At 38.4% G+C, this 12590-nt stretch overlaps 1 protein-coding gene across 3 annotated transcripts in view; it reads left to right on the top strand.

The window, feature by feature from the left end:
- NDUFS1 (NADH:ubiquinone oxidoreductase core subunit S1) overlaps nucleotides 1-12590 on the top strand; it is a 31581-nt gene that overhangs the window by 17222 nt on the left and 1769 nt on the right. For all 3 annotated transcript variants that reach the window (XM_059393302.1, XM_059393304.1, XM_059393303.1), the window contains exons 14-18: nucleotides 1557-1717; nucleotides 7177-7331; nucleotides 9694-9869; nucleotides 10654-10788; nucleotides 10882-10954. In XM_059393302.1, coding sequence (XP_059249285.1) covers nucleotides 1557-1717; nucleotides 7177-7331; nucleotides 9694-9869; nucleotides 10654-10788; nucleotides 10882-10954 — 700 coding nt within the window. The remainder of the gene's footprint in view (nucleotides 1-1556; nucleotides 1718-7176; nucleotides 7332-9693; nucleotides 9870-10653; nucleotides 10789-10881; nucleotides 10955-12590) is intronic.

The following is a 12590-nucleotide window of genomic DNA, read 5'->3' as shown; positions in this document are numbered from 1 at the left end:
TGAGATCACGACCTGAGCCGAAGGCAGGTCGTGATCTCAGAGTCCTGGGATCGAGTCCCGCATCGGGCTCTCTGCTCAGCAGGGAGCCTGCTTCCTCCTCTCTCTCTCTACCTGCCTCTCTGCCTGCTTGTAATCTCTCTCTGTCAAATAAATAAATAAAATCTTTAAAAAAAAAAAAAAAATAAAATAAAATAAAATAAAATAAAAATAGAAAAAAAAAAAAACTTAATGAAAAGTATTCTTTTCTAATTCTTCCCATCTCCATGCCCTAGAAAATGATTGGTGTTTTTTGGGAGTTTTTTTCTATACTAGATTTAAATGTATTTTCTTTTTTTATTAAGATTTTATTTATTTATTTGACAGGCAGAGATCACAAGTAGGCAGAGAGGCAGGCAGAGAGAGGAGAGGTGGAAGTAGGCTCCCTGCTGGGCAGAGAGCCCGATATGGGGTTCGATCCCAGGACTCTGGTATCATGACCTGAGTCCAAGGCAGGCGCTTTAACCCACTGAGCCACCCAGGCACCCCTAAATGTATTTTCAGTTAGTAAGTGGTGGTCTCTTCATTAAGAACTCCTAACAAGGGGCGCCTAGGTGGCCATGTTGGTTAAGCATCTGCCTTTGGCCCCGGTCATGATCCCAGAGTCCTGGGATTGAGCCCTGCGTGGGGCTCTCTGCTTAGTTGAGCGCCTGCTTCTCCCTCTCCCTCTGCCTTTCCCCCTGCTTGTGCGCTCTCTCTCTCTCTCTCTCTCTCTCTCTGTGTCAAATAAATAAATAAAATGTTTTATAAAGAAAGAAAGAAAACCATTTTTCTGAACTCTTCACATTTTCTTGGGAAATTCCCTAGGAGGACGTTTACTCTCCTCTGTAGTGTGTAGGGACGTTTACTCTCCTCTGTAGTGTGTAGGCATAACTCTCAGGTGGATTCTTTGATTTGGGCCAGTTATTATCGAAGAATATTGAAGTAAAAAATTCTTTATCGAGGTAAAGAATTCCTCTTTACTTTTAATTTTTCCAATCTCCACTAAATAATGTAGTTTCCTCTGATTTTGGGATGCACTCCCCTCCGGTTTTGGCATTCAGAAGTTATTATGATTTAAAGCAGAGCCCTAAAAGTTTTAGGTATTCTCTGTTACAATGCTAGTGCTAATTGCTTTCTCTACCTGTTCCTCCTTGTCTACAGCATGGTGAGTAGGTAGAAGACTATAGACATGATAGTCGAATGTGGCTTTTTCTGTTAGAAAGTACCAACTCAATCTCTGTAGGGACATTGCCCAGTTTCTCTGGAACATACCCATAATCATTCTGACCAAAGGATATTTGGGAAAGGCTTTCATTCCCAGTACTTACTTTTAGAAAATCTATTTGATCTGATAACTCATTTAGCCATTTCATAATAGCATTGGCGAGGTGTTTTTTTAAGTTAAATCTGGTTGTATATATGTCTAAATGTTGACTTTTAAAAATCAAAGATATTCTGCATTAAAACTAAAACTTGGGACAACATATTATAGATGCAAATTTTTAAAAATTTTTAATTGAAGTTCTATTTTTAAATAGGTGTTACATGAAGCTAAAAAACCAATGGTGGTTTTAGGCAGTTCTGCACTCCAGAGAAATGATGGCGCAGCAATTCTTGCAGCTGTTTCCAACATTGCTCAAAAGATTCGGACAAGTAGTGGTGTTTCTGGTGATTGGAAAGTTATGAATATCCTTCATAGGTATGTTGAGTAATTGTTCTATATACTGTAAGATTCAAGTAATTTCGTGTACATGTGTTACTGTTATACTGTCACATTTAGATATACAAACATCTTAGTATTTAGCAATGTCTCAGTAGTAGATGTGAGAAATACCTTTATTTTCTGTGTGAGAAGAACCGAAGATGATAATATTTAAAATATTTGAGGGGTGCCTGGGTGGCTCAGTTGGTCATGATCCCGGGGTTCTGGGATAGAGCCTGTGTCCGGCTCCCTGCTCGACAGGGAATCTGTTCCTTCCTCTGCCTTTCCCCCTGCTCATGTTCTCTCCCTCTCTCTCAAATAAATAAATAAAATCTTTAAAAAAATAAAATAAGGGGCGCCTGGGTGGCTCAGTGGATTAAGCCGCTGCCTTCGGCTCAGGTCATGATCTCGGTGTCCTGGGATCGAGCCCCGCATCGGGCTCTTTGCTCAGCGGGAGCCTGCTTCTCTCTCTCTCTCTGCCTGACTCTCCGCCTACTTGTGATTTCTCTCTCTGTCAAATAAATAATAAATAAAAAAATCTTTAAAAAAAAAATAAATAAATAAAATAAAATAAAATAAAATACTTGGGATAGTGCTGAGAAAATCTTGAAAATCTATATTGTATTGTATTGTATTAAGGTACACTTGGTTCAAAAATTGCAAGAAGGCCTCTGACTGAATGATAAAAATATAAGCTAACATGAGAATTCAATGTAAGGAAAGTTTTTTTCTGACCATATTAATAATAAAATTGGAGCATCTGGGTGGCTCACTTGGTTAATTGTCTGACTCTTGATTTTGGCTCAGGTCAGTGATCTTAGGGGTCATGAGATTGAACCCCACTTGTGCTACATGCTGGGTGTGGAGCCTGCTTGAGCTCTTTCTCCCCCTCCTTCTGCCCTTCCCACCAACCCCTGTGTATACTTCTCTTTAAAAAATATATATATACATATATGTATATATGTATATATATACACACACATTCATTTTAGGAAGTTGGAAAGAGAAGAAAATATGGAAATGGAAATTCTTCTACAAATTACAGATAATTACTGTTGCTACTTCCTTCTGGTTCTTTTTTTCCTCTGTAAATACTCTTATATAGTTGAAATCATACTATGTAAACAGTTTTCTATCCTGTTTTTATCAATTTTCATTACCAGATAAAATTTCTTCTTGTAATTAGAAATTTCATATAAATATAAACTTCAATGGCAATTTAGTATCATGAATATGTACAGCTTTTTAGTCATTTCATTCTTGTTAACATGTAAATTGATACTAGTCTATAAAGTATAAGTAATGCAATGATACACAAATACTTAATGAACTTTAGATTATTTTCTTACAGTGGCTTTTTAAAAGTAGAGCTCTTAAGATAAACAGAATAAACATTTTCTGAGGCTCTCCGTGCATATTTCCAACTTGTTTTAGAAATGGAACAGGGATGCTTGGGTGGCTCAGTCTGTTAAGCATCTGCCTTCGGCTTAGGTCATGATCCTCGGGTCCTGGGACTGAGGCCTCCATTGGACTCCCTGCTTCGTGGGGAGCCCGTTTCTCCCTCTGCCTGCTGCTCCCTGCTTGTTTCTCTTTCTCTATCTCTCTAACAAATAAAATCTTAAAAAAGTTTTTTTTTTAATTTTCTATTTTTTATTAACAGAATGTATTATTAGCCCCAGAGGTACAGATCTGTGAATCGTCAGGCTTGCACACTTCACAGCACTCACCATAGCATATACCCTCCCCAATGCTCATAACCCCATAACAAGTAAAATCTTTAAAAAAAAAAGAAAAAAAGAAATGTTGTAACAGTTTTACCTTAGTAAATAAGTTTTTCCATTTCCCGTAATCCTTTCTACCTTTAGAATTATTTTTATGGAGGTGCCTGGGTAGCACAGTCATTTAAGCGTCTGCTTTCAGCTCAGGTTATGATCCCAGGGTCCTGGGATCAAGCCCCTCATTAGGCTCCCTGCTCAGTAGAAAGTCTGTTTCTCCCTCTCCCTCTGCCTCTTTCCCCACCTCTCTCTCTCAAATAAATAAAATCTTTTTTAAAAAGTATTATTTTTCAGATTTAAGGATTGAGGCTAAGTACTTTTAAATGTGATAGGCAAATTTTTTAAATTTTACAAGTATTTGAATACCTTTTTTTTAAAGATTTTATTTATTTATTTGACAGAGACAGTGAGAGAGGGAACACAAACCGGAGTGGGAGAGGGAGAAGCAGGCCTCCTGCTGAGCAGGGAGCCTGATGGGGGCTCCGTCCTGAGCCAAAGGCGGACGCTTAACAATTGAGCCACCCAGGTACCCCGAATACATTTTTTTTTTTTTAAGATTTTATTTATTTGAGAGAGAAAGAGCACAAGTGGGGGCAGGGGCAGAGGAAGAGGCAAACTCCCCACTGAGCAGGAAGCCTAATGCAGGACTTGGTCCCAGAACCCTGGGGTCATGACCTGAGTCAAAGGCAGACACTTAACCACTGAGCCACCCAGGTGCCCTTGAATAAATTCTTAAACATTAATTTCAGTTTTGGTGTTAGGTTTCTCTTTGATTGGTTTAACTTGGCCTTATAGATCGTTATGTAAAACATTTTTTAAAACTTTATAGTTTTTAGGTAGAGTTTATTTGCATTGATCGCCTCTGGATTCTTTCTAGCCACAATTTTTATGTATTTTTAGTTCACTTTCGCATCTGTGACCTGAGCTGAAGGCAGACACTTGACGACTAAGCTACCCAAGTGCCCCATTTTCATTCGCTATTTTAGAGAGGATCTAATGTATTCTCAGTTCTGTCACTGAGGATGACCTGACTTTGTATATGTGTCAGTGTCAGCCTGCTCACCCTTTGGGTTCTTATTTTTGGTGTTAAAATTTAAAATTCTGTCAGATTTTAAGTAGGTGACACTCAGATGTCATTACTTTTACCTGGGAATATCATAGATACTCTCCATTATCAAATTGAAATGTTTTGATTTTTTTTTTTTTCTTTTAAGCTCAGAAAAGGTTATTGCTTTACTTTTACTTAGTTCTTTGCTCTCATGCAGAAACTTGTTTTGTTATGCGTTGATAGGCCTTCAGACTTTTGGCTCTTCTCTCATAATTTTTCTCATATCTTTTTTTTCTGGGTTTAGTGAAAATTTCTTAAACTATGTTCCATCATTTTGTGAGTTTTCTTTCTGGAGAGCATGACATTGTTACAATTTTTAGTTTATTAGCCTTGTTTGCCATTTCATTCTTACAAGATTTCTTTTTTATGAAAGTTCATGTTAGTTTATTAGGACTTTTTTTTTTTTAAAGGTTTTATTTATTTATTTGACAGAGATCACAAGTAGGCAGAGAGGCTGGCTGGGGGGTGGGAAGCAGGCTTCCCAGTGAGCAGAGAACCCGCTTGGGGGCTCGATCCCAGAATACTGGGACCATCACCTGAGCTGAAGGCAGAGGCTTTAACCCACTGAGCCACCCAGGTGCCCCTTTTTTTAAAGATTTTATTTATTCATTTACTTGAGAGAGAGAGAGAGGGTGTGTGAGCAGGGGGAGAAGCAGAGGGAGAGCGATAAGCAGACTCCGCGCTGAGAGCATAGCCTGACCTGGGGCTCGATCCCACAAACCTGAGATCATGACCTGAGATGAAACCAAGAGTCAACACTCAATGAACTGAGCCATCCAGATGCCCCAGGACATACCTTTTATTGTAAAGGCAGACTTAAGCATACTCAATTTGTTTTCTAGGATGAGGTGGACTGTTTTATAAGTTAATGTGAGTCTCTGCACAGATCTTTGAGAGAGACATGTCAAGACTTAAACTGAGGGAAATTAAGGGAAAAAAACCACTGGGGCAGAGGGATTTGTTTTGAAATTGGGAAGTATGAGTCCTCCAGTTTTGTTCACTGTTAAATGATAGGTTTGGCTATTCTGGGTTCTTCGCATTCCATATGAATTCTAGGATCAGCTTGTCCATTTCTGTAAACTATTCATCTGTGATTTTTGATGGGATCATACTGAATTTGTAAGCTCAGTTGGGGAGTATTGCCATCGTAACAGTATTAAGTCCTCTCATCCGTGAACTTGGGATGTCTTTCCATTTAGTAAGTTCTTTAATTTCTTTCAAAGTTGTTTTGCAGTTTTCTTTATATAAATCTATGTTGTTACTTTTTTAAAAAAAGCATTTTATGCTTTTGATGTTATCCAGAGTTTGACAGAGTAACAGCATCTAGTAGGAGTTGGTTTGACCTGCTCTTTTCTCCTAACAAATAGGTAAAACACCAACTTGCTTTATATACAGTAGGTCCTCAGAATGGCTATTTCTAGAAAGTTAGCAATAGCAAACTGCACCAGGCTCCCAGTTAAGAGTATAGTTATTCCAGACTCCTTTTTAAATTTTTTTTTAAGATTTTATTTATTTATTTGACAGACCGAAATCACATGTAGGCAGAGAGGCAGGCAGAGAGAGAGAGGAAGGGAAGCAGGCTCCCTGCTGAGCAGAGAGCCTGATGCGGGGCTTGATCCCGGGACCCTGAGATCATGACCTGAGCCGAAGGCAGAGGCTTTAACCCACTGAGCCACCCAGGCACCCCTTATTTTTATTTTTCTTAAGATTTTACTTATTTATTTGAGATAGAGAGAGAGAGAGAGATAGCGAGCATGAGTGGGCTGAAGGGCAGAGTGAGAAGCAGACCCCCACTGAGCAGGGAGCCTGATGCGGGGCTCAATTCCAGAACACCAGGATCATGACCTGAGTCAAAGGGAGACGCTTAACTGACTAAGGCACTAGATGCCTCCAGACCTCATTTTAAAGGATTATTTTCTACTTAGAAGAGTAATATATGCTCATAGAACACGTATGTACTAATTTTACTCTTTTCTTCAAATTACAGTTTTATGACCAGCGTTTTAATTTCTCCCTTTTGGTTTTCAAAATCATATGACTTTGCTCTAATAACTGTTTTTGCCTTGTATTTTATATCTTGCTGTAAGAATCAATTTAGGACAATTTCAATTGGCATAAAGTTTCCAGAATTACTCCATTAACCATTATCTTATGAAGTGAAGTGTCTGAGTGGCTTAGTTGGTTAAGCATCTGACTCTTGATTTTGGCTCAGGTCATAATGTCATGGTCATGAGATTGAGCCCTGCGTCAGGCTCTATGCTGGGCATGCAGCCTGCTTAGGATTCTCTCTCACCCTGTCCCTTTGCTCCTCCCCCCCAAATAATAAATAACAAATAAGTAAATATTTCATGAAGACCGTGTTCTGCACATCTTCTTTCTTTGTTTCCCACCCTTAAAACTCAAATACTGCTATTTTGGTTTTGACATCTATTTTAAAATGGGTTAAGAAGATGAGGTAAGGTCTTTGTCAGCACTGAATAGAAAAGGGATTAAGTGTCATTTCAAGGGTCACATTTAATTTTTTTATAACAATAACACTGCAGGTGTGCTAAAAATCCGTAATTGTTTTACAGGATTGCAAGCCAAGTAGCTGCTTTGGACCTTGGCTATAAACCTGGGGTGGAAGCAATTCGCAAGAACCCTCCCAAAGTGCTGTTTCTCCTGGGAGCAGATGGAGGTTGTATCACTCGACAGGATTTGCCAAAGGATTGTTTCATTATTTATCAAGGTAAGTAGCATCTGTGACACTAGAAACAGAAAAGAATCCTACATTGTGTAGATTAGAAACTGTATGGCAATACATTTAGTCAAATGAATATTTTCCATTCAGGAGTTACACACACACACACACACACACACACACAGCAAAGAATCCTACATTGTGTAGATCAGGAGTTACACACACACATACACACACACACACACACACACACACACACAGCAAAGAATCCTACATTGTGTAGATTAGAAACTGTATGGCAATACATTTAGTCAAATGAATATTTTCCATTCAGGAGCTATACATACACACACACACACACACACACATTCAACTTTTCAAAGACTATTTGGCATTATTATATAATCAGAGGAAAGCACTTTTACATAAATGGTAGAAAGTTTTAAAATAATGAATGCAGGGCGCCTGGGTGGCTCAGTGGGTTAAGCCGCTGCCTTCGGCTTGGGTCATGATCTCAGAGTCCTGGGATCGAGTCCCGCATCGGGCTCTCTGCTCAGCAGGGAGCCTGCTTCCCTCTCTCTCTCTCTGCCTGCCTCTTCATCTACTTGTGATTTCTCTCTGTCAAATAAATAAATAAAATCTTTTAAAAATAAATAAATAAATAAAATAATGAATGCAGGGTACCTGGGTGGCTCAGTGGGTTAAAGTTTCTGCCTTTGGGTCAGGTCCTGATCCCAGGGTCCTGGGATCGAGCCTTGCGTCAGGCTCTCTGCTTAGCAGGGAGCCTGCTTCTCCCTCTCTCCCTGCCTGCCTCTCTGCCTACTTGTGATCTCTGTCTGTCAAATAAATAAAAAATCTTTTAAAGAAAAAAAGAAGAAAAATATATTTGATAGTACTTCTCCGGGTGTTTTGTGTTTGACTCCTTTTCTTGAACTCTCACTCATTGTAAATATAATCAAATTTCCTTAGAATAAATGGAGTCCAGAATATTCCTGGATATTTTACAGAGAAAAGTATTACATAACTCTCCACTTCATTTTATACAAACACCATAAATTTGTAATAGGCTTTTTATTGCTGTGGCACATAAAGAGCATTATATAATATTTTGTACCTTTTTGTGTGATAAAGTTAAAGCAAAATGCATAATTTGCATCCGGTTCCTAGTCCTCTCCAGAAATAATCATTGATGATGGTTTTGGAAATGTATGCTTCATATATTTTTCTGTTATATATGAAAATGTATACAAATGAGATTAGACTTCATATATGCTCTTTCTTTCATCCAACTCAAGGTTTTCTTTTCCTTCTAACAGTTTTGTTAAACTATTAAAATTTTCATTATACTATCTCCGCCTTTCATTATACTGTTTTCTATAATATCCTATTTATGTTTTTTTCGGGATTACCACTGTCATTCCTGTTCCACATTTTTTGTTCCTCCACCATTTCAGTCTCTTTTACTGAATTTCTCTAACATACATCTGAGCATTTCCACTTTGTAATCAGCAAGAGAAATAATATACCTAGTTGCCCATGATACATGTTTGTATGATATTATACATATTTCTGTATTTACAAAAGATAATCTGGGTGGCTCAGTCATTAAGATTCTGCCTTCAGCTTAGGTCATGATCCCAGGGTCCTGGGATGGAGCCCAAGCCCTGCATCCGGCTCCCTGCTCAGCGGGGAGCCTGCTACTCCCTTTGCTACTCCCTTTCCCACTTCACCTGCTTGTGTTCCTTCTCCCACTGTGTCTCTCTCTCTTAAAAAAAAAAAAAATTCTGTGAAGATAGCAAATGCTTATCAGTAATTTTCTTTGGGAAGGGAGTAAAATTGTGGGTACGGTGGGCTTTTTATTACAAAATTTTTTTTTATGTTCTATATGTTACAATTTTGTAAACACTTTTGTAAGTCTTTTTTTTTTTTTTTTTGACAGAGAGGGAGGGAACACGGGCAAGGGGAGTGGGAGAGGGAGAAGCAGGCTCCCCGCTCTGCAGAGCAGGGAGCCTGACGCAGGGCTCCATCCCAAGACCCCGGGATCATGACCTGAGCCAAAGGAAGACACTTGACGCCTGAGCCACCCCAACACTTTTGTATTCTTAATGGGATTTAAAAAGGATATCCGGGGGCGCCTGGGTGGCTCAGTGGGTTAAGCCGCTGCCTTCGGCTCAGGTCATGATCTCAGAGTCCTGGGATCGAGTCCCGCATCGGGCTCTCTGCTCAGCAGGGAACCTGCTTCCCTCTCTCTCTGCCTGCCTCTCCATCTACTTGTGATTTCTCTCTGTCAAATAAATAAATAAAATCTTTTAAAAAAAATAAAAAAATAAAAAGGATATCCGATGTTCATGTATGAAACCTAATCACTTTTTCGCTAAAATATAGTTTGCCATTTTCCATCTTTTCTCAGGACATCATGGTGACGTCGGCGCTCCAATAGCTGATGTTATTCTCCCAGGCGCTGCTTACACAGAGAAGTCAGCTACTTATGTCAATACTGAGGGCCGAGCCCAGCAGACTAAAGTAGCAGTGACACCTCCTGGCTTGGCAAGAGAAGACTGGAAAATTCTAAGAGCCCTCTCTGAGGTATTTGTTCTAAGTGATGCTGCTAATGGGATGTTTGCCTTGTTAGCTTGTCGAAATGATTTTCAGAGTCAGGGAAGATGCACATACCTCTGATGTGCAGAGGTAATTTGAGTAACCTCTTTAAGACAAATGTATTCAGAAAATAGGTGTTAGATATTGGTGGTTTTATTTTGGGCTTGTATTTTTCCTAAAAACACTTATTTTAACTCTTTTATTATTAAAAAAAAGCACGAGATTTAAAATAATATATAGTTTTCTGTAAACTTTGTATATGATCAATATTGGGTTAGCAAAAACATTCAGATTTAGCATAGCATTATCTCTTTTTTTTTTTTTTTTTTTAAATATTTTATTTATTTACTTGAGAGAGAGACAGTGAGAGAGAGCATGAGTGAGGAGAAGGTCAGAGAGAGAAGCAGACTCCGCATGGAGCTGGAAGTCCGATGCGGGACTCGATCCCGGGACTCCAGGATCATGACCTGAGCCGAAGGCAGTCGTCCAACCAACTGAGCCACCCAGGCGTCCCAGCATAGCATTATCTCTTTATTCATTTATTTCATACTAAATCTAATTTCTGAAGAGAAATTACTAATGTACTGACAGTTCCTTATGAATTAGAATTTTTGACAGTTGTGTTTTCCACTTAATCACTTAATGTACATGCAGATGGGTACCAATAGAACTTACAGTAGCACATTATTTCAGGGTAGTAGCACTTACGTATGATTTGAATTTTTTCAAGTACTAAAGCTTTATGTCGATTCTGAGGACCTCATATTTATAGATTGCAGGTATGACTCTTCCATATGATACTCTGGATCAAGTAAGGAACAGACTGGAAGAAGTCTCTCCTAATCTTGTCCGATATGATGATGTCGAAGGAGCCAATTATTTCCAACAAGCAAATGAGCTCTCCAAGGTAAAAATTTGCCTGTGTTCAGTTTTCATACTAGCATATTCTCTGATGTTAGTTTTCAGTTACATTATTGACCTCATAATCCTTTTTTTGCAGCTAGTGAACCAGCAACTTCTTGCTGATCCGCTTGTTCCACCTCAGCTAACAATAAAAGACTTCTACATGACAGGTATGCGTGTGTTAGCGTTGACGCCAGATATAAGGGAGGGAGAGAATAAGATCACCTAATTTAGCATTATGATTCCAACCTGCTTATGAGAATATTTGATATTTTCTATTTAATTTTTGAAGACTTTGAAACATCAGAAGTAATGTAATTTATATTTTCTTTTCTTTTTTTTTTTTAAAGATTTTATTTTGCAATTTATATTTTCTGATTTGACTCTAAATTTCTTTTCTTTCTGAAATGTCAGCAGATTTTTAGTATAAAATTTACTGTTGTGTATAAAGTCATCATATAGCAATTTAGGGAGAATTTTTTTTAAGTGACAGCTGTGAAGGTTTTTCTGAGAATTACAGTAGAAACATCAAAACACTTAAATGTGAAGTATGTTAAAGAGTGCTTCTGATGGACATTGTTAGGGATGCTTTTAAGGAATGTGGACTTACTGAAACTTGTTTACTGAAGATCTTGCATTTGCTATAATGTGATATAACAGTTGATATATAACATCTGTGTTCTGAGCTGGTTGACAGATGATTTTAAAATTCTATCTGAAAGCAGATGGTATATTTAAAAATTTTTTAAGCTTATTAATCTAAGATTATTTGGGGGTTTTTTTTAGTTATGTTATAAAACTTGTTTGTTGTAGAATACATACCTAAGCCCAACGAGGAAAAAATAGTTACTATGATCCCCTTATCCAGAAATAACTTCTTTTATTTTCTTAACATTTTGTCATATAGGAATATAACGTGTATATTTTTTAAAAAGATATGATTATTTATTTATTGGGGGGGGAGGGGTTGACAGCTTCATTGAAATACCATTTACAGGGTCGCCTGGGGTGGCTCAGTGGGTTAAAGCCTCTGCCTTCGGCTCAGGTCATGATCTCAGGGTCCTGGGATCAAGACCTCAGCAGGGAGCCTGCTTCCCCTTTTCTCTCTGTCTGCCTCTCTGTCTACTTGTGATCTCTCTCTCTCTCTATTTTTTAAAAAAAAGGAATACCATTTACACACCATAAAATTCACTGAATTCAGTGGATTTTATTTTTTTGTTGTTATTTTTTTAAAGATTTTATTTGAGAGTTAGAGAGTGCATTCACGCACATATAGGAGTGGGGAGAAAGGGCAGAAGCAGAGGGAGAAGCAGACTCCCTACTGAGCAGGGAGCCCAACATGGGGCTAGATTCTAGGACCTGGGGATCATGACCTGAGCCGACTGGGCCACCCAGGCACCCTTAGATTCAGTGGATTATAGTACACATACTATTTTATAATCTTTCTTTCAGTAACTGTATCAGTGTGCATATTTGTCCTATCTTTAGTACTTCTCTATAATAATTGTAATGGTTATATACTGGCATATTGTAGAGCTGTATATAATTATTTAATCATTCCTAGGAGTACTTACTAAAACCATTTAGCATAGAAGCATATTTTCTAGATGTGTTGTTCTCACATTAGATACCGTTGACATAGAATTTTACAGTCTTTTGTTGTTCCTGAATACGTGTAACAAGAAAGTTATACTGTGTGCTTATTTAAAAATTGTGCTATCGGGGCACCTGGGTGGCTCAGTGGGTTAAAGCCTCTGCCTTCGGCTCAGGTCATGATCTCAGGGTCCTGGGATCAAGCCCCGCATC

The sequence above is a fragment of the Mustela nigripes genome, chromosome 3, assembly GCF_022355385.1.
Source record: "Mustela nigripes isolate SB6536 chromosome 3, MUSNIG.SB6536, whole genome shotgun sequence".
NCBI lineage: Eukaryota > Metazoa > Chordata > Mammalia > Carnivora > Mustelidae > Mustela > Mustela nigripes.
This window is presented reverse-complemented; position numbering and strand designations above follow the sequence as displayed.